The following is a 21,217-nucleotide window of genomic DNA, read 5'->3' as shown; positions in this document are numbered from 1 at the left end:
TGTATCCATTGTTGAAATCGTTGTATTTCTTTCAGTTGCTGACCTTGTGATTTCTAGCTTTGCTTGTTCTTGTGCTGTTTCTGTGAAAAATTATGTTTCATGGCCCCTTTTTGGTAACTTGCATTGATATTAACATTGCTACTGTCATTGCTTGTGTCTAAGAACACGCTAAGTACACAACATAGCGGTTTGATGACTACTTTTATATATTTCCATCGGGTAAGTAAAAAGCTATTTTGACCAGTTTTGTTCAACAAAAGTAATTTGAAGTTACGTGCAGTCAGAATCTGTCTTGACGTGCTGAAAATGTACTCAAAGCTTTTGATTATTATGTTTTGAATTCATTCTTCAGAACTATTAATAATTTGTTACACTGCCGAGGTGCAGGCTGCAAGGTTAAGACAACAATGTGGCCTTGCAGATTTGTTTGTATTAGATATTGGTGCTACTGAGCAGCTTTATCAGTGTAATAACAGTGTTTGCTTCAGCGTGAGCTGAATATTGAAACAACCGTAATTTCCAACTGCGTGCTACCAGTCTGAGTTAAATACTGGCTGGATCATGGAGCTCGGAATCCCTTGGAACTGCGGGCAGCCTGAGTGCTATACCAAGCAGTGCATTTAGGCATGGGACCATTAGAGTTACCGTTAATGAATGTTCTTTAAAAATGTTCCCTCTTGTATGTCTGCTTACTGTTGTATAAAGGCAATGTGAAGTTTTTGTACTGCATTTACAAACTTTATGCAAGATACTGTTGCATAGTAAAGAACAGCTTTAGTCCAACACTGTACAATACTATATGTACAACATAAAACTCACTATTCTACAACAAATTTTCTCTTGCAGTTGAAAATAGTGAGCACTGCGACTTCACAATCCTACGAAACATGCTGATCAGGTAAGGTGGACCTGTCTGACTAATCCAATATTTAATGCCGCTGCTTTGATATAACAGGTTTGTCTTTGGCCTCATGGGACTGGCTTTATTAAGCTAGGCCTTATTTTGAAGATATTCTCATATTTTCATACAGAAATAGTAGCTAAAATAAAATTCTGAAGTTGTGGTGTTTGAAAATTGCCTCTTTAAACTTCTTTTGAAAAGATCAGCGTATGTTAGTAGTACAGTAGGTTGTAACAGATTTGTGTCTGCAATACTGTTAAATATGGTACCGTAATGCACAAAATCTCTCAATCCTAGTGACTCTCATGCCTCGTTTCTATATTTTTGCTCTTGCACTATTTCAATGATTGCAATTGTGCATTGTCTTTAGGTGCTATGAATCCTCATGCACGTGATCAGATCAAGTCACTCAGTAGCACTGTTGTAACTTTGCTTCAACATCTGTCATTTCCAGCAGTTGTAATGTACTACTTTACAAAGAATTTAAAATTGATTTTAAACCTCCTGCAAACCAGAAAAATTTACAATGGCAGCAAATTATTTGCCTTTGTGAGCATATTTTAAGATTTTCTACCTTTTTGTTCTTCCCTGGCCTTGGTAGGATATTTGATATTTGAAAATAAAAGAATGCATTTGAATTATACCTATCTAGTATTCTGTTGGAACGCAGGAGTGTACAGGACGGAAATGATTATTTCAGTTCATCTAGCCATCCCAAGCATTCCAAAACAGCACACACCATTTACTACTATATTCCTCAATTGGTTTTCTTGCCAAATGCTTATCCAGCTCACTCTTAAAATTACTGGGCAGTCCATTCCCCACTCTCTTTGAAAGTTGTATCTGATCTCTCCATTCACCTTCCTGCTTCTGAGATCCATTCCAGGCCTCCTTGTTATCATTCTTAGGGCCATGGCAAACTGTTTCTTAGGGTTCAGCTTGCCATTTCCTTAAGGATCTTGAATATTTGCAAGATTCACTAATTTTTCTCTTGCTCGTGTAAACAAACTCAGTTTCCATAGTCTCTTGTAGCTCGAGTGTCTGATGCCAAGTATCAGATGGGTAGCTTGTTGCACTTTTTGCAGTGCCATGATGTCCTTCCTGTAACATGACAGCCAGAAATGCATGTGATGCTCCCACTGGGGACGAGCCAGTGCTCTGAGTTGTCCTGTTATCGCGTCCTGTAATTTATGTTCTATTCCATGCGGTATATAAACCTATCCTATTTACCTTATCTACTACTGCCATATACAATGCAGATGAATTCAACAATCTATCCACAATACCAACTATTCCCATTGCCCTATTTTCTCATAGCTCTTTGTTTCACTGCTTCAAGAATTTAATCCAGTTTTACCTTAAAAGAAGCAATGGTCTCTGCCTCACCCACTCCTTGTGGCAATGCATTCATGCTCCAATCCTCTTGTATAGAAATTTCTGCTAACCCCTCTCCTCACTTGGACAATTTTAAATTGATGACTATCTCTTCACTGACTCCATAACTAGAGGAAATAGTCTTTCCCTGTTCACTATCAAAATGCTTCATGATATTGAGATCTCCTATTAAAGAATCGTAGAAGTTTACACTTGTCAATGTTGAATCTATCTAGATCCCTAGGCACCTGATCAGCCTTCTCTTGATTAATCACAAACCTCCTTCCCCCACCTTGTCATTGGAACATTTTGGCAGTTTTGCCTCTCTCTGAACTTCCAAATCTTTGACCTACAAATTGAAAGCAAAAGTCCCACCACTGGTACTTGGAACTCCTCACTAATCACTGCCTGCCACTCTGCTACAGCTCCATGGACAACAACTCTCTTTTGATATGCAGCCAGTTGTCAATCCACTTCAATAACTGCTGCACCTATTCCTTGCATTTCTACCTTTATGAACCAACTTCGTATGTGGCACTGTATCAAATGCCTTGCCAAAGTCTAGTTCAACATATGCACCAAGTTCTTTTTAGCCACAAGCTTCACTATCGCCTAGATTTCTAACAGGTTTGTTGAGCGTGATCTTTTCCCGTAAAGCCATGCCTCCTTGCCCTGATGCATTCATACTTGGCCGTTTCATAATACCCTTCTTCAAGATGGTCTCTAACATTTTACCCACAACAGATGTTAGGCTGAACAATCTGTAATTTCTAGATCAGTCCCTTTATCCTCTTTTACAGATAGGTATTGCATTCCGTTTTCTCTAGTCCTTGGTACAAGCCCTGGGTCTAATGATTCCTTAAAGATCTTCTAGAACATGACCAGTTTTGTCAGTAATTTCTTTTTGTTCAGGTCATTCAGCCCCCGGCAGTATCCTTTATCAGTGTCTTCAACAAAGTTTACATCACTTCTTTATTAGTAATTACTATTGCCATTAAAATTTCCTCCTCATTTCCTGGAAAATTAACCCCTCTCATCTGGGAGAGTGTCAGCAACTTCTTCTCTGAACACCAATACAAAGAAATTGTTTCGCACGTCCACCATTTCCTGGTTACCTGAGATCATGTCCCCATCAGTGCCGTTCGAAGGTGCTACTACTTTCTTGATTCTCTTTAGTCAGGTGTACATACTGAAACATTTTTAATATTGTCTATTTTTGCCTGTCTAAGCAGCTTTTTTTTTTAAAAAAACTATTTACCCTATTATGCTCCTGCCTGTCTTCCTGCCACTGAACCTGAAGATCTGTATTTGAGCAGCCCCTTATTTCTTACATTACCTCCCTTGTTACAACAAATCTCTTCTTTATTCCTATTGTGCTTTTGCCCAGTGATTAAAAATTGACTTTGTAATTCTGCATGGCACATTTAAAACTGTACCCCTTCTCCAAGCTTTGACCCTCTAACAGTCCAGCTCCACCAACACTTCCCCAAAGTCTGCCAGTCTAAAATTAAGTCTTCTCCATACCCTCCTTATCCAAGTTAAGTCTGACACCAAACTCAGTCATGTTATGATCACTCTTTCCAAGCTGTTCCCCGAACTATGACTTGTTCCGTCATCTCTGCGTTGTTATAGATGTTGGTGTTTTTCTCATTCTGAAATATTCCATACTATATGAGCCTGGCTATTTATCATTTGTAACTAAAAACTACAAGAGACAACATCCATTTAAGATGTTCCTGATGGGATGTTACTGCTATAACGTTATTACATGATGCAAGTACGTATTCTGGCAGTGGAGCCCTGCCATTGAAAACTGAATTAATTCCAGTTGCAGTTCAAGCTTCATTAGTGCCAAATCAACATGATAAAAGGTAATGTCCAGATTTAATCATCACATGAAATGCAACATGCTTGAGGTACCTCAACATAACACTGCATGGCTTCCTATAAATTGCTTAGGATTTTCAACTAGAACACAGAGAACCTGCAATGCATCAAAAACATCAACAACTATACAATATAGGTTAGCTTTACTAACCCATCATCTTTGGTAGAAATTACATTGAACTAATTTGATCGGACTGCATCCTGTGGAGCCAAAAGCAGGGCCATTAAGAGTATTCCCCACTGGACTATAGCTGCTGTAAGGTGCCACCCATGGGAGAAGCTCAATAGCATCTTGTACAAATTCATGCACCCATTGAGGACTTTGATACTGACTGGCAACCATACATATCGTTTAGTATCAATGATGGAATAAAAGGGGCAGTGGTAGCATGGATACGAAATTGACTAAGTGACAGGAAACAGTAGTGGTGAATGGTTGTTTTTAGGACTAGAGGAAGGTATACAGTGGTGTTCCCCAGGGGTCGGTATTAGGACCACTGATATTTTTTGATATATATTACTGACTTGGACTTGGGTGTACAGGGCACAATTTCAAAATTTGCAGATGACACAAAACTTGGAAGAGTAGTGAACTTCAAGAGGACATAGACTGGCTGGTGAAATGGGCAGATACATGGCAGATGAAATTTAATGCAGAGAAGTGCGAAGTGATACATTTTGGCAGGAAGAATGAGGAGAGGCAATATAAACTAAATGGTACAATTCTAAAGGGGGTGCAGAGACACCTGAGTATATGTGCACAAATCATTGAAGATGGCAGGGCAGGTTGAGAAGTGCGGTTAAAAAAGCATACGGGATCCCGGGCTTTATAAATAGAGGCATAGAATACAAAAGCAAGGAAGTTATATTGAACCTTTATAAAATACTGATTTGGCCACAACTGGAGTATTGTGTCCAATTCTGGGCACTGCACTTTAGGAAGGATGTGAAGGCCTTAGAGAGGGTGCAGAAAAGATCTACTGGAATAGTTCCAGGGTTGAGGGGCTTCAGTTATGTGGGTAGACTGGTGAAGCTGAGGTTGCTCTCCTTAGGGTAGAGAAGGTTAAGAGGAGATTTGATAGAGGTGTTCAAAATCATGAAGGGTTTAGATAAAGTAAATAAGGAGAAACTGTTCCCATTGGCAGAAAGATAGAGAACCAGAGGACACAGATTTAAGGTGATTGGCAATAGAACTAAAGTGACACGAGGAAAAACATTTTCATACAGCGATTAGTTATTACCTAGAATGCGCTGCCTGAAAGGGTGGTGGAAGCAGATTCAATCGTGGCTTTCAAAAAAGAATTGGATAAATATTTGAAGGAAAAAAATTTGCAGGGCTACAGGGGAAATAGCCAGGGAATGGGGCTAACTGGATTTCTCTTAGAGAGCCAGCATGGGCTCGATGGACTGAATGGCCTCCTTCTGTACAAGCCTATCTTTTTTGCACAAATCAAAATAAAATTGTACGTTGTCACATTGTCAGCATTCTTAAGGGGAAGTTGCTGTTTCTTGGAGTGTTGCAGAAATGAATGTTTACAAAATGAATTACATTTGGTATCCTTAAACTTCACAGGCACAGTCTGCTCTCGAACCTGAACATCTGATTATCTTGAATCAAAAGTGGTATCTTGATGGGATGTGGGTTTCCAATCCCTTCCTTGAAAAATTGTGTTTAAACTGTAAAAGCAGCCTAAGTTTATAATCATTTGCAAATGATTTGTTGCTCTTTACCTTGATTAGATGGGCAGTTTCATAGTTGCCAAATGCCCGCCTTTCATATCAACCGTCGGCTTTCCCAGTCCCTGTTTGCAGGGGACGGGGTCTGGAAATCAACTGTTTTCCGAGGCCTCTGCACACAGTGCGAACGGGCTGGGAAACTCAGCACACCAATGTGGGCAGTTCGTAACCTTACCCATGTCAATTTCTTATTTCCTGCCTGAACAGCTTTAAGTCATTATCCATCCAAATTCATGTGCTGAATTTAGCTGATACTGAGTAGTCATGGGGTGAGTGAGAGCTAGTTCGGGTTGGGGTGTTTGAAGCAGCATTGTGTAGAAAAACAAATTGAGTTGTAGATTGTGATCTAAAAACACTAATAATCCCAATGTAATATAAAGGAATTTAACTTAATTGGTTGCTTATAAGCAGAGGCCATGTCCATGGACCTTTTTATTCATAATTTTTTTCAGTTGTCCATTTGAGTTGTCAGCTTTTTTGGGGGGCTGTCTGCTATTACAAAGCTGTTAGTCAATTTTTTCTGGTTGGCTGTTGGCAGGTATGTAGCTTCAAGTGTGATCACTCTGGTCAGCTGTGTCCAACTACGTTCTCTCACCAATATTTAATTTTTTGTTTCAGAATTTCAAAAGCAGTCAAGTATGTCACGTATGTCAATACATAAGATACTTGAGTAACAAAGCTAGAGTTTTAACATTATAGATCAATGTTGGTCTATATTTCAAGAGTGATTGATTTATAGAACAAAGGGATTTTGAACGTTTTCCTTCTTCCCACCCTTGCCCCCCCCCCCCCCCCCAAAAAAAAAACCCTTCTGTTGTAATGAGCTCTACATTGGTAACATTTTTATTAAAAGTTAATTGTAAAAGATTTCTGCTGTTAGAAGCAAAAAAAGACCAGCTAGGATTTATGAAAGTCATAAGCCATAGGAAAGTTATGTTACATTAAAACTAGAGAATTGATCTTTAGCAGTACTGTTCCCATGTATTCTGGGGCACTGTGTATTGGGGGGGGGGGGGGACATTCTAAATACCTGTTCTTTCACATCTGCTGACTGACAGTAAATGCATTACAAAAGGAACTATTCCAACAGAGAAATTATTTTTCTACCAAGTAATTTTACTCAACTATAATTTTCCTGTCTGAAAACCCCTTATCTTTCTTGTGGTCTAATGTGTGGAAATGGTTCTAAAGTGCAGCTCTGCTCAGTTTCCAATATTTATTAGTATTTTTATAATGTAGTTCATCATAAAAACTATAAAACTAAATCCCTATGTCACTGCCAAATAAAATACTCACCAGTCATACCTCATGTGTTGCTACTGCAATCAATTCTTAAGCATATATCCCATATCCTAGTGTGATGTATGTATGTTGTGAAAAGTCACATGTTAACTAATCTTTTACACTGGGGGAGGGGGTGCGACCTTTGCCAGTTCAATATTTAGTATGAGTTACTGTTGAATCCTATACACTCATTGAGCCAGGTTGTTTTCAGTAGTTTAGAGCTCCATGCAAGTGTTAAATAAAAGTTTTACAGAGTGCAATTTTTAAATATTTTTTTTGGGGGGGGTGCAGAGGGTGCTGGAAAGGAGTGTATGAAACTTAGTGTCACAATTTAGCCATCCAGTTTTAAACCAGGATTTAATCCTCTAACTTTATACACACTGATTAATTTTCTAACCAGCTGCGACCTCTGGATCCTCGGTTGGGGATCAGACGACATTGTCAAAGCTGCTGCAAATGATCAGACATGAATCAGTAAATGAACTGATGAATCTCTTTCTTAGAAGTTGCTAAGCAATACTGTCTCCCAAATCAATCCTATTTTCCTGATTCTTGAAGGGCAGGAGCTTAATGTATTATTTTAATTTATTATGCCTTTAACTGGCTATGGCCCTCAGACTTGCAAATACAATTTTTTTTAATATGTAAATCGAATTTGGTCTTAAACTTTTTAATTGGTGCTTTCACAGTTAGTAAAAGCAGAAGAATGTGGTTGGGTAGTGACCACAACTGTATATAAATCGAGTTACATCAAAACTACAGCACAGAAACAGGCCATTTGACCCAACTGGTCTATGCCGGCGTTTGTTCCTTGCGAGCCTCCTCCCTCCCATCTTCGTCTAGCCCCATCAGGATACCCTTCTACTCCTTTCTCCCGCATGTTTATCTAGCTTACCCTTAAATGCAGGACTAATTGATTTAAATATTGATATTTGTGAATATTAATGTAGGCTTCTTAGACTTGTAGAAACAAAGACTGAGGACTTTGAATTTTGAAAATATAGATGTGTGCAAGCATTTCAGAATTGTTTTTGTTGTGTGTACATTTAGAAAAGTTATTTAACAACTTTGCCTGAGGCATGGCTTACAGAATCCTAGCAATACCCATGATTGTAGGGTGGATGTCATCCAGGGAATAGCTTTAAGGATAAGTTTGAACATTGATGTAATTTACTTTGGCAATATAGTATAAATAGGGATGTAGAACAAACTCTCCTCTGTTATAAAACTGGCTCGTGTAGAAAGGAATGATATTTTGGCTGTGTTCAAGCCTCTGTGTACTATGGTCTTGTATCCTTTATTTCATAAGTTTGAAGACTTTAATGGTAAAAGCGTATTTGTATTCTGCTTCAGTGTTACAAGAAAGAATAGAATGAACAGTTTGCAGGCTGAATGTTGCGACTCAGTACAAAATCTACTCTCTGGCATGTATAGCCTAAAGATTTGATTGTAAGATGGCTGTCAGCCAGTTGGCACTTACGTTGGCAATCCATCTCCCATATACAAAAGACTTGACTGTCTTGAGTTGCTGTGAAAAACCTGAGTTTCTTGCCAGCTTCTGGAGGTTAGTTACACAGTTATCGTCCTACACCTGATGCAGTTGAAAGCTATTAAATGTAGGCACTTGTAATGATGAAAACAAGCTGTTGGGAGCAAATTGTACCGTTTGTTTTTGCTGAATGCACATTTTGTGCAAACCAGTTTTTGTTCAAACACACTTGAAGCCGGAGGTCTTGCTCATTGCTAAGATTGAGTCGTGTCTTTTAATACGTAGAACATTCTGGTTATATGTAGCATAGGTGGGGTGGGAGGGGGAGGGAAAGACTCTTCTCGAGTAGTTGAGTGTCAGCAGTTCAGGCAGTTTCACAACAGTTTTCAGTGATCGGCCCAACACACTAGCTTTGAATCTGGCTCAACTTGTCAGCTGCCTTGAAATTTACTCCAAAAATGGATTTAAAAATGAAATGTGGTTCATTAAGTAAGCTACTTGAATGAGGATGACACACATTGAAGTAGAATCTTAATCTAAGTTCTGTTAATGTGCCCTGAACGTGCTTTATATTAGGTTGTAAAATTAAATGTGTGACCACCTTCTTGGCTAAATATTAGCGATGGAACTTGGTTTGCTATAGTATTCGGTGATGCGTGGATTGTCTGGTTATGTAATCTGCGTATTTCCCATTTTACACAGAACTCACATGCAGGATCTGAAGGATGTGACCAACAATGTTCACTATGAGAACTACAGGAGCAGAAAACTGGCTGCAGTCACGTATAATGGTGTTGATAACAATAAAAACAAAGGACAGTTGACCAAGTAAGCAAGTTATTTTATCCTCTTTTGCAGTTGGGGCATTTATTTAACACATTAACTTTCTTTACACAAAGTAAATGGTGACCATCAAAACTGTTAACAGGATTTGTTGAAAATGTTCTACATACCTCAAGGAAATTCTTTCTACTCATTCATAGCGTACAAAGTGGTGTCCTCAGTTAGCAAACATCTGGAAACCTTATGCAGTCTGCTTTGCTTAAAATGCTTTGCCTTTGTTCCAGTTCCACACACATTTCAGATTCCACTTTTAATGGCTTCCCTAAAGTTTGGATGTTCTCTGCACTGATGGAAAAGAATATTCTGCTCCATAGTAATTATGATTGTAGGTGCTTTAAAATGTTTTATAAATGAGGAACAAGTATAAAATTCCTTGTATGTATGTTGGTCTTGGCTAACTTCTATGTAAAGAGGGACTCGCAATTAGTTTACTTGTGCTTTTGTTGCTCATCTGCATTTAGCCAAGATGTGGAGCTTCTGTTAAGATGGAACACAAGGTACTGTTAACTGATGCACATCTGTGGGACTCAAACTAATAGCTGCTTGATTCTGAAGAGAGCATCTTAACATCTATTTTGCTGTCCAATATAGCCACTCAAGTATTCAACCATTTCTTCCTGTGGCCACCCCATGCCATGCACTTTGATCTTGGCCAAGTGGGTGGACGGGTAACTTTCTTTAAGACCTCTGCCATTGCTACCGTGTAACCGGTCATCAGCCGGTGCGCACAATCAGCCCTTAATGGTGCTCCTTTTATGGTCTTCTCCCTTTCATTGGGGAATTGCCTAGCTTTCACTCTTTAGCTCATTGCACTGACATAACTGAAACTGGGAGCTCACCGTGTGGGAAATCGAGGAAGTGAGCCTAATGTTCAGCACCATCATGCTACCTGCTGTCATTTGACTGCGGTTTTTATCTTGCTGGCATTTCAAATTCAATCGTCCAATTGATAGCTTGTGGTTTTAAGATTTTGTTCATTTTGTGACTGTTTTTGGGCTGTCGTTCAAGAAATGTGTTTTTTTTATGACCGGCCCATATTAACCATTTTCTTAGATATAAGCTGTGTAAAGGAAATACACATTTTAAAAAACATGGAGTTTGAAGACAGTATTTCTGAAGTTACATACCATTTTGCAATTCTTAAAGGTTAACAGAATATACAATAATTCAAGTACTCTTGAATTGAATTATGTTTTCACAATTTGGAGGCAGCGGTGTGCCTTTGAACTTTAAATCGAGCACAATAATCAGAAGAAATACTGTCTTTTTAAAGCTGAAATAAGTTTTTCAAATGGTTGAGTCATCAAAACTTTTAGTAAAGTAATTTGGAGTAAAAAGTGATTGTGAATAGCATTGCCCAGCACAAACCTTGTCAGAATGTCTGTGATGTCCAAGATAATATGCTGCAATTAAACTTCACCTGTCTTAAAACAGGTAACTATGAAAAGTAGCATTCCAATTGCAAACATGTCCTTGCACCCAGGGTTTAGTCAGGGAAATGAAGAGCAGAGGGTAGAATATTTTTTTGGCCTATTTGGCTTCTTACTCAACTGATCAGCTTCATAAACAATTGGTAGTCTAGTCAATATCTTAAGATCCATTCAGTCATCATCCTGCTGTCACTGGCTCTTCACATAGCAAAACTCTACTTTATAGCAAATTATTTTTCACGTGGTGATAGGTGAACATTTTATGTAACAGTCTTCCATAGTTTGAAGTAGACACCCACCAGGAGTTTTATATTTGGAATTCTGTAACCAATTAAGGTTGTCTTACCACACACTTTGAATTATGAGCACTGCGGGACAGGAGTTGGATACCTTGCATATCACAGGGGAAAATCTGAGAATGTTTGCAGGAACAAGCTGTATTCTCGAAAGTTACGTATTTGCACCATTGAATGAAACTGCATAATGTCAGATTTTAAATGTTTTATTTCATCTTTATAACCTCTCCATGTAATTTAATGTATGGCTGTGTTTTCCTCATCCTAAGTGTCTGTGTATCTGTTTTTCTTTTTAGATTTGACACAGTTGAAGGCATGTAAGTGGTTGTTTAAATTATTTGAAAGAACTTTCCAACACTTTTTAGCATCAACTTGAATTTCAGTTCCATCGGACACGAAAGTATTGACTTTCTGGCATCGGGTGGGATTTCTTTGGCATTGTCTCCATAAGGTGGTCCTAGTACGAAAACTGCTTGTTCCAAAATTATTTCTTGTTACCAAAAAATACCTAATTGGTAGGGAAAAAATGAATGATTTGAAATATCTGGATATAATGTCTAAGATTAAAAAATTTAAATTTAAATACTTTCCTTCAAGCTAAATTATATGGTGAGATTTACTTTAGCAAAAAGTTATACAGTTTGACTTTTTAAATTTAGCAATTTTATTTTTGGAACAATCTACAGTACAAACTTTCTCTGCTAGTTAAACGTGTATTTTCTGGTACACATGTTTACATATGGGTAGAAGGTAGGAAGGATGAAAAAGCTTCCACGCATAGATGCTTATATATAACTACGCCTTTGAACTGCTTTTTGCTTTCCTCCTCGTTTCCACAGTTCTACAAGTCCTTTAGGAGTGGTGGCCAAAGCAGTAGTCCTGTTTCTTGCTGTATAGCAGTACCATACTCTGAACTTTTTTTCTTCCATTTCCCTTTTGTTCAATGGAGGCAGTAGGGTGCAAATGGTGCTATAATCATTGCATTTGAAATTAAAGTGAACCAGCTTATGATTGCATCCTTCTGATGGGCATCTAGGAGAAATGGAACCGCATGATTTTAGTCAAAGAAAGTAATGTGGTGTCGTCCCCAGGATTGGTCTACAATAAAACTAACCAGAACAATTTCTTTTGTTGACCGCTGTCACCTTCGATATGCTGACCTTGACACTAAGGGGTTTCCATCAGGATGACTGGGACTTTTTCTTCAGGATTCTGCTGACTGGTTTTGCATTCCCTTTTTCTTTTTGTTTTCACTAGATATCATCGCTTGGCTTTGATGGGAATGATGTGATTTTGTTTTATGATTAACTTTGAAAACACTTGTTTGAGTGTAAATCTTTAGACAGTGTTTTTAAAAATTAAGTGTTTCTTAATTTGAGTATGACCTAAATGAGCAAATCTGGAGATGTTTTCTTTGGGTGTCTGGCCTACACAAAGCTCATTGTTCTACAACAAGACTTCCTTTCCTTCTCTTCTCCCCTCCCCACCTAATCAAAATATATATTCAAGTACTTGTGGCATAGCATACTGTAGATATTCAAGTTAAGTTTTTCATATACCAGATTTCCCATTGAAGTAAGGATCTGCTGAGTCTCATCCTCATGCTGCTTTGCCTCAGTTTTCTGATTTTTCTTTTTCTCATTCCACATCCCATGGGTGGATAATTTAACCAGTAAAGTCACATGCATGTATTTCCCACTCAGATTTTACCAGAACGGCACTACAATCCCTTGCAGTGTCTTCAGGAAGCCATCTTAAGTTTGCAACAGCTGGATGGAGATTATGGATGGTAAATAACTCACGAGGAGCCCTATAGGGAAAATAAGCTACTTTAAAAACTAAACTAAATACGTCTTTCTTTGTGCACTTATGCGCACACATTTGTTCACAAGGAGTAAAGCAAATATTTTCCCCACTCTTCCCTTGAGCTTTTCATGCTGATTTAGAAGGAGCGAGTGCAGTAAGGTCTCCAGAGGCATGAAGAAGCCTTTCCTATTCAATTTCTTTGTTTTCTATTTGATGGGGTGACATGCTTAAGATGGCTTGGCACACCTGAAACATTTACTTGATTTGGTTCTTCTAAAACTCCTAAATCACATCTATCCTATATTTCCATTTGGTGTGCATGTATTCTGTGTATTGTGAAGCTAACTCAATAATCCTCTTTATTGACCATAGAAGCCCTCTGGCCCAGATGGAGGAAGAACGGAGAGAGCATGTGGCAAAGATGAAGAAGATGGAGATGGAAATGGAACAGGTCTTTGAAATGAAAGTCAAGGAGAAGATTCAGAAACTGAAAGATTCTGAAGCAGAGGTATTAACACTTAAGAATACAAAATGACATTTGATTCTTTGAGAGCTGATTCCCTTGCAATTTGCAAACTGTTTTGCATTTTATAAAATGTACAGATTTCAGAATAGGTATTGTATATATTAATTTGCCAATGTGTGATCACTTCCCAAAGTGCAATAATTGTTGAATTTGAAAGTATTTTTTAGTTAACTGGGTGTCTGACACACAGATCCCATCATCCTGCTTGAGTGTCCAAACCGAGCTATTGAGATATTTTTAAAAATTCACACCCTGGATATGGGCATGGCTGGCATTTATTGTCCATCCCTAATTGCCCTGAGAAAAGGATGGTGGGCCTTCTCCTTGAACCACTGCCGTTCGTGTAGACTTTTTATAGCAGTTTGATGCAACTGAGTGGCTTGCTTGGCCATTTCGGAGGGGATTTAAAAGCTAACCACGTTGGGTGGGACTGAAGTCACAGACTGGGTAAGGATGGTAGGTTTCTTTCCCTAAAGGGCATTAGTGAACCAGTTGGATTATTATGACAATCCGACAGCTTCATGGTCACTTTTTACTGATAACAGCCATTTATTTTATTTACAGATTTTAAAAACTGAATTCAAATTCTTAAATTGCTCATGGTGGGATTTGAACTCACGTTCGTTGGATTATTAGTCCAGGCCTCTGGATTACTAGTCCAGTAACACAACCACTATGCACTCTAACCATATATGGAATTTGTTTGCCTGATGTGGAGTTCACAGTAGGGATGCAATCCACTTGACCTAAGTTTGTATAACCTGTCCTCGCCATTTAACCCTTTAAGCCTCTATCACTCTGGTGAAACTCTGCTGTACCCCCTCCAAGGCCAATATATCCTTCCTAACAAAAACTGAACGCAGTACTCCAGATGCGGTCTGTATAACTGAAGCAGCACTTCCTCACTTTTCTATTCGAGTGTTTAGATGCTGGTGGGCAGACTTGGGGACTGCTGGAGTTTAGCCGCTAAAACTATGCGCTCTACCAGCACAGAGCATTTGTAAGCTCCCTGGTGCTTGTTCCAGCTAGGAACAACCTACCCTGTAGGGCTGAAACTTCCAGAGATATCCAGAGGCGGGTGGGAAGAATCCTGGACTTCACTGGTCCATCATTAACAGTGGTTTGGAGTAGTCGGACATGTCTGGTTCAGGTATCCAAACCTACTTCGATACTGACTTAGATGGATGACTTAGTTTAATTGCTGGGCATGTCTTGCCCTCAGACTCCGCATAACTCCTCCCTTCCCTCTTTTGGGGAAAAAGGAACATAGAAATTTGAGATCAAGTGCTATAATTTTCTTTTTCAGGGACTTAAAACTAATGAATCGTGTAGACGTTTCCCTCAATTCCTCAATTCTGCTTTAGAATCAAGTATTTCCTAAATTACCATAATTTGAGCCAAATGGAATAAAAAGTTTGGTGTAAAGAAAATTGGGAATTTTTGCCTTCTGCAATTCATGGTTATTCATTAATGCCTAGAGATAAGTAGCTTCTAAACTTCAAATGAAGCATGCGCTGCACACTTCACTGAGACAATCTGAATTTTTTAAGAAATCAAACCTTAAATGGACCTTGCTTAGATGACTAGCTGACTATCAGAAATGTACACATGGAGCTCACTAAGCTTTGTTCATACATTCAGTTTTTGTCAGGAAGGATATAATATTCCAGATGGGGTCTGTACAACTGAAGCAGAACTCTTTCACTTTTGTATTCCAACCCCTTTGAGATAATGATCTGCATTCATTAGCCTTGTGATTGCTTTTCACACCTGAGCACTAGCTTTTAGTGACATGTACATGGACACCCAAATCCCTTTGCTCCTCCACAGCTCCTAGTCTTTTGCTATTAAGAAAAATTCTGTTTTGTTTATCCCAGATTCAAAGTCTGTGACCTCACACTTCCCCACATTGAACTCCATCTGCCGTAGTTTTGCCCATTCACTTAGTCTGTCTTTGTCCTTTTGTAACTTCCTGCTCTCTAATTTGCCTCCTAACTTTGTGTAATTTGAAAACTTGGATGTAGAGATCTCTATTCCTTCATCTAAATCATTAATATATATGGTGAAAAGCTGAGGTCCCAGTACAGATCCTTGGGGAACACCACTTGTCACATCCCGCCAATCAGAGAACGTACCCTCTATCCCCACTCTGTCTTCTACCTCCCAACCAATTACCAACCCATGTCACAAAATTACTTCCAATTCTGTGCGTTCATTTTTGCTAATAATCTCTTGCGTGGAACCTTTTCAAATACCTTCTGGAATTCATCCAGACAACATTCATACACTCCCTTACCACTAAGAGTGACCTCAAAAAGATTATGTGTAAAGATTTTGGGATTAGTTTAAAAACCTTCAAACCAAAATTGAAGTATATAGCTCCTTTAATGGCTCATTTTTGTACTTTGTATGGGCTTTGCCTGAAACCTTTGCATGTCATAGAATCTTAGAATGATACAGCACAGAAGGAGGCCATTCGGCCCATCGTGCCTGTGCCAGCTCTTTGAAAGAGCTATCCAATTAGTCCCACTCCCCCACTCTTCCCGTATAGGCCTACAATTTTTTCCCCTTCAAGTATTTATCCAATTCCCTTTTGAAAGTTACTATTGAATCTGTTTCCACCACCCGTTCAGGCTGTGAATTCCAGCTCATAACTCGCTGCGTAAAAAGAAAATTCACCTCACCACCACCCTCCTCTCTTCTCCGCCCCCTCCCACCCCTGGAATTTTCAGAAACATTCTTGTATTGTTAGATAGCATCCATTTTCTCCAAAGGTGGTATTTATATATAGTTTTACAGCAATTATTTTAATAGCATCAAATTTATTTCAGTTTCCTAATAGCTTTTTGTTCCTCAATTCTCGCCTTTGTGCATGTTGACATAGTGTAGCATATGGTTCATTTGTAACTGCCAATGGATAGGAAATGTCCTAATTTAGTATCAGGAGACATTGATATAATTCCTCTTGTGCCTATGGCCCCCCCATTGTATAAATGGAAAACTGGTCTCAGCATAGATCGTGGGCACCCCCACCCCCACCCCAGTCCAAGACCTGCCAATCTGAAAAACATTCATTTTCTCCCACTGTATTCTGCCTCTGTCCACGTCTCTCTCCATGTGACTACATTCCCTTTAATGCCATGTGCCTTCATTTTTCACAATAAAACAATATCTGAGGATATCTCTGGATAAACCTTGGATAGATACCCTGTTGGATTAATGTCACAAACTGTACAGATCACTGCTTGCACAATATTAGACAATTGAGGAACCTTATAATTGTTTCAGCGATCTCTAATTACTGAACTTTCTTAGATTATTTAACTTTTCTCTAGTGTTTGTGAAACATTTTAGTTGTTGTGAAATAGCAGTTTTATTTCCTCCTTTAGATAACTATTCAGACTGTAAAGAAAAACTGCCTTTACGTAGTACCGTTTATGTCCTCAAGACATCCGAAAATGTTTCACAGCCAGTGAAGTACTTTTGACATGTAATCACTGTTTTATTTAGTTCGGTGTTGCTGAAGTGAAGTCACAAGATATGTGGCATGTTGGTTCAGGTCTTTCAGGAAAGGCTTTTTGTTCCAACCTACGTGTAGGGTTGTGCAATATAGTAGTTATAAAATTGATGAATTTAGAATTACAGTAGCTTTTGTTATGTTATCTTTTTGTGCTGTGACAGTTGTTTTAAATGTTTGCAGCAGTATCAGTATGGCATACCAGTAACTGGGGTTCTCAGAGTTAAAACCAGCTTCATTAATCTGCTTATTCCAAAAAAAATAATTTAAATTGAGAGGTGGCAGCTTATCCACCCCCCACTCTTCCCTCCCCGCTCAGTGAAATAACTAGGTTTCATCATGTCTCACTTCAACAGTGTGAGTGAAATGAGGATTGTATTTTGGGTATAAGATGGCTGGGAGAGCAGTGATCTGTTATATACAATATAGTCTTGAGTGAAGGGGAGGGACACTTTCAGAGACCAATTTGAGCTCCGTTTGATTTAATTGCCTTATGTTTTATAGCTTCAGCGACGCCATGAACAAATGAAGAAGAATTTAGAGGCACAGCACAAAGAACTTGAGGAAAAACGTCGCCAGTTTGAAGATGAGAAGCAGAACTGGGAGGCTCAGCAGCGCCTTCTGGAACAACAAAAACTAGATTCTACCAGGTACACCACCTCTCGTTACATGGGGAAGATGGGTATCGAGGGATATGGGCCAAGTGCAGGCAATTGGGACTAGCTTAGTGGTATAAACTGGGCGACATGGACATGTTGGGCCGAAGGGCCTGTTTCCATGTTGTAACTTCTATGATTCTATGATTCTATGATTCTATGCTCATCATTTTAAATAATGGTGGTGTCAGTAATTGGAACCATAGAAGTTTACAGCACTGAAGGAGGCCATTGAGCCACTCATGTCTGTCAGATATTTTGCTAGAGCTATTCAACTAGCTCACTCTCCCCATAGCCTTGTATTGCCATCTGCTTCAACCACTCCTCGAGTCCAAGCTCCAACAACCCCCTGTGTAAAGAAATGTCTCCTAACCCCTTGCCTTAGTGATGATTTTCGATTTATGACCCCACATCACTTACTTCCCAAGCAGAGAAAATTGTCTTTCCTGATTCACTATCAAACCCTTCAGAATTTAAAAAAACTCTTATTAAATCTCATCCTAGTCTCAGCTCCCCCCTATGTCATCCTGATGAATCTACTTTACGCCCTTTCTATAATAAAGTGTCCAAAACTGCACTCAGTACTCTAACTGTCATACTATATGTCCTCATCATAAATTGACAATGCTTCGGTAGAATTTAGAAGGGACAATGCTTTCTGGAAAATACAAGGCTGAGTTAGATAAACTGAAAATGTCAGATTCTAGCTCACCGCTCTCAACTCCCATTTACAAATTCTCAGATAATGACCATTTTCTTTGACAAGGGGACACTGGCTTTATTTTTTGTACAACACATCAACCCCTGGACCCAGTAAAACCACTTTAGTCAGATATTTATAAGTGGGTGTTTCTGACTTGTACATCAAATCACAGACCCTTGAAGGGGAAGCAAATCTCAAGTGGATTTATGATGGTTTATATGTCTGACTGCAAATTTCACGTTCCTATTTACCACATCATAAAGAAGCAGGGAGCATCCATTTGCCAAAAGTACTATTTCTTCCAGTTATCTCCCTCTGCCTTGCTGAAGGCAGCAGCTGGTATTGTACAATTCTGGGGGTGGTGACAGGTCTCCGATAACTTGCCCAAATCACTCACTGTTCTTGTGAGCTTAGACAGTGTTAGCAGCTTATGACCATGAATGGCATCGGAGCGCAGCCTGATCCCCTTTCTGGCACGAATCGCTGGTTAGCAAATAACAATGCTGGGCCCACCTCCCAAGACGCTAAGACCCATCGCTGTGCCTGTAAACTATTCCAGCTGAGATCAGCTAACTGCATTGGTCAGGGATCAAACGTGGACCTTTGGCATATACCCACTAAGTCATCCGCTAGGCTTCAGAAATGTGTGTTTTTAAAAAAAAAAAATTCTATTTAGTCATATTTTCCAAGCAACTTATCTGATGAATGCTGACGTATTGTATATTTTGTTTCAAAGGACCTTGGAAAAGAACAAGAAGAAAGGAAAGATCTTTTAAAACATTTGAAGACCACGAAATGATGTACTTCTTGCCAATTTGCCAGCCCTGGACATAATTTTTTTTCTTTTTTTGAAAGGATTCAACTTTGCACCTATTATCTCTATAATGTTAATGTATTAGCATGTGAAATGGCCAACCTAATACTATGTTTGTACATTAATTTCTATTTGTAGTCTCTGGTATAGGAAGCTAGAAATGTCTTGAGTTATCTAGGGTGTAATGTATGTAGAGACACAACATCTGAATTTTTTTCTTAAAAACTGATGCCTCCCTTTTTATGCAGATAAATGTGTTACTGTCATGCAATCATGTTCTGGTGGTTGATTGTTTACAGAATATTGTCTGTTCTTCCATAGATGTGGGAACTTTGAAAGATGTTTATAAGAAACAATGCTATAATTTGTTGCAGCTTCACTCTGCTTTTAAAAAATAACACAAAAAACCTCATAGAATCCAGCTATAGCATAGTCTTGTCTAACACATTTTGGTGCTGGAGCAACACTGGTTTCTCTCCCACCTTTCAGTGTTCTCCTGTCCCCAAAACGTACAGAAATATTTAAACTGATAGGCTTGTGAGGAAACTCAGCCATTTACATAATGTGTTGTCTTAGATTTTTGCTGTTTTCATTAAATAATTGACATTCTCTAGCAAAACATTTATCTTTTTTTGTAATTGCTTCATTTATTGTAACATTTAATTTAGATATTCCTTCATATATTGCCCAGCAAAATGCTGAAAAATTTAAAAAAAAAGCATAGCTTTTGTATGTTAGGAAATAATGGGGGTTAAACGACATGTTTTCTCTTGCATTTTATTGTAACTGACTGACTAAAGTTCTGGAGCCAATAATGCACCTTTCTCCAGCTAAGTGCAGTCAAGCTTATAACTCCTTACTCGAAATGGGATTCATGGCCTCCAAGGGTGGGGGGGAGGGGGGGAAAAGAGTCACATTTAGCTGTATACATGTTACCCATCTCTGTATTTTTGTTTGTATTGTACAGAGTCACATAATAAAACAATGTTGTGATGACGTAAATGCTTTCTGCTGCAATGTGATGTTTTGTGGGCAGTGTCTGAATTGCTGCTGTGTTAATAGGACTCTAACTTGGGATTGCAATTGACCTGAAGATCATGTTTCTATACATGTATGAAGATCAGCTTTACTCTGTCCCTAAGGGCACTGCTGGGGCATTTCTTTGTGTCGTTCAATTTGTGGTATCCTATGGCTGACCTAAGTAGCTTTTATTGCTTTCACTGTCTGCAGTGTGTCAGAAAAGAAAAAGAAAGAACCTGTACTTATACAGTACCTTTCACGACCTCAGGATGTCCCAAAGTATTTCACAGCCAATGAAGTACGTTTGAAGTGTAGTCACCGTTGTAATGTAGAAAACATGGCAGCCAATTTGTGCACAGCAAGGTTCCACAAACAGCAATGTGATAATGACCAGGTAATGTGTCTTAGTGATGTTGGTTGAGGGATCAATATTGGCCAGGACACCAAAATAGTGCCGTGGGATCTTATACATCCACCCGAGAGGACAGATGGGACCTCGGTTTAATGCCTCATCCGAAAGACAGCACCTCCAACAGTGCAGCACTCCCCTCAGTACTGGCACCGGGAGTATCAGCCTAGATTTCGTACTCGGGTGTCTGGAGTGGGACTTGAACACACAACTTTCTGACTCGGGCATTGGCCCCTGGAAAAAAAACTCCAAGTTACTCAGAATTGTACTTTCAAGCTATCCTATTCCCACTAAAGTGCTGACCACCTAACTCCTCTTCCTGGCCCCCATGCTAGCTGACATTTTAAATGTGTCCCTCTCCCTTTCAAAACCGCTGTCATCCCCTTCCTCAAAAAAACCCACCCTTGACCCTCTGTCCTTGTAAACTACCTCCCCTTCCTCTCAAGTCCTTGAACGTGTTGCCTCCTAAATCTGTGCCCATCTTTGCTGCAATTCCATGTTTGAATCTCTCCAAACAGGTTTCTG

At 39.1% G+C, this 21,217-nt stretch overlaps 1 protein-coding gene across 2 annotated transcripts in view; it reads left to right on the top strand.

Moving 5' to 3' along the window:
- Positions 1 to 20,265, top strand: part of LOC137319919 (septin-7) — a 116,843-nt gene extending 96,578 nt beyond the window's left edge. Inside the window, exons 8-13 of one of the 2 annotated variants that reach the window (XM_067981807.1) lie at positions 847 to 898; positions 9,375 to 9,500; positions 11,538 to 11,558; positions 13,420 to 13,555; positions 17,595 to 17,740; positions 19,186 to 20,265. In XM_067981807.1, the coding sequence (XP_067837908.1) occupies positions 847 to 898; positions 9,375 to 9,500; positions 11,538 to 11,558; positions 13,420 to 13,555; positions 17,595 to 17,740; positions 19,186 to 19,225 (521 nt within the window). In that variant the 3' untranslated portion in view covers positions 19,226 to 20,265. The remainder of the gene's footprint in view (positions 1 to 846; positions 899 to 9,374; positions 9,501 to 11,537; positions 11,559 to 13,419; positions 13,556 to 17,594; positions 17,741 to 19,185) is intronic. The other variant, XM_067981810.1, reaches the window with a different exon arrangement.
- The last annotated feature ends 952 nt before the right edge of the window (positions 20,266 to 21,217 follow it).

Source organism: Heptranchias perlo, chromosome 3 (assembly GCF_035084215.1).
Source record: "Heptranchias perlo isolate sHepPer1 chromosome 3, sHepPer1.hap1, whole genome shotgun sequence".
Taxonomy (NCBI): domain Eukaryota; kingdom Metazoa; phylum Chordata; class Chondrichthyes; order Hexanchiformes; family Hexanchidae; genus Heptranchias; species Heptranchias perlo.
Note: the sequence above shows the minus strand (reverse complement) of the source record. Positions and strands in the feature narration are given on the sequence as shown.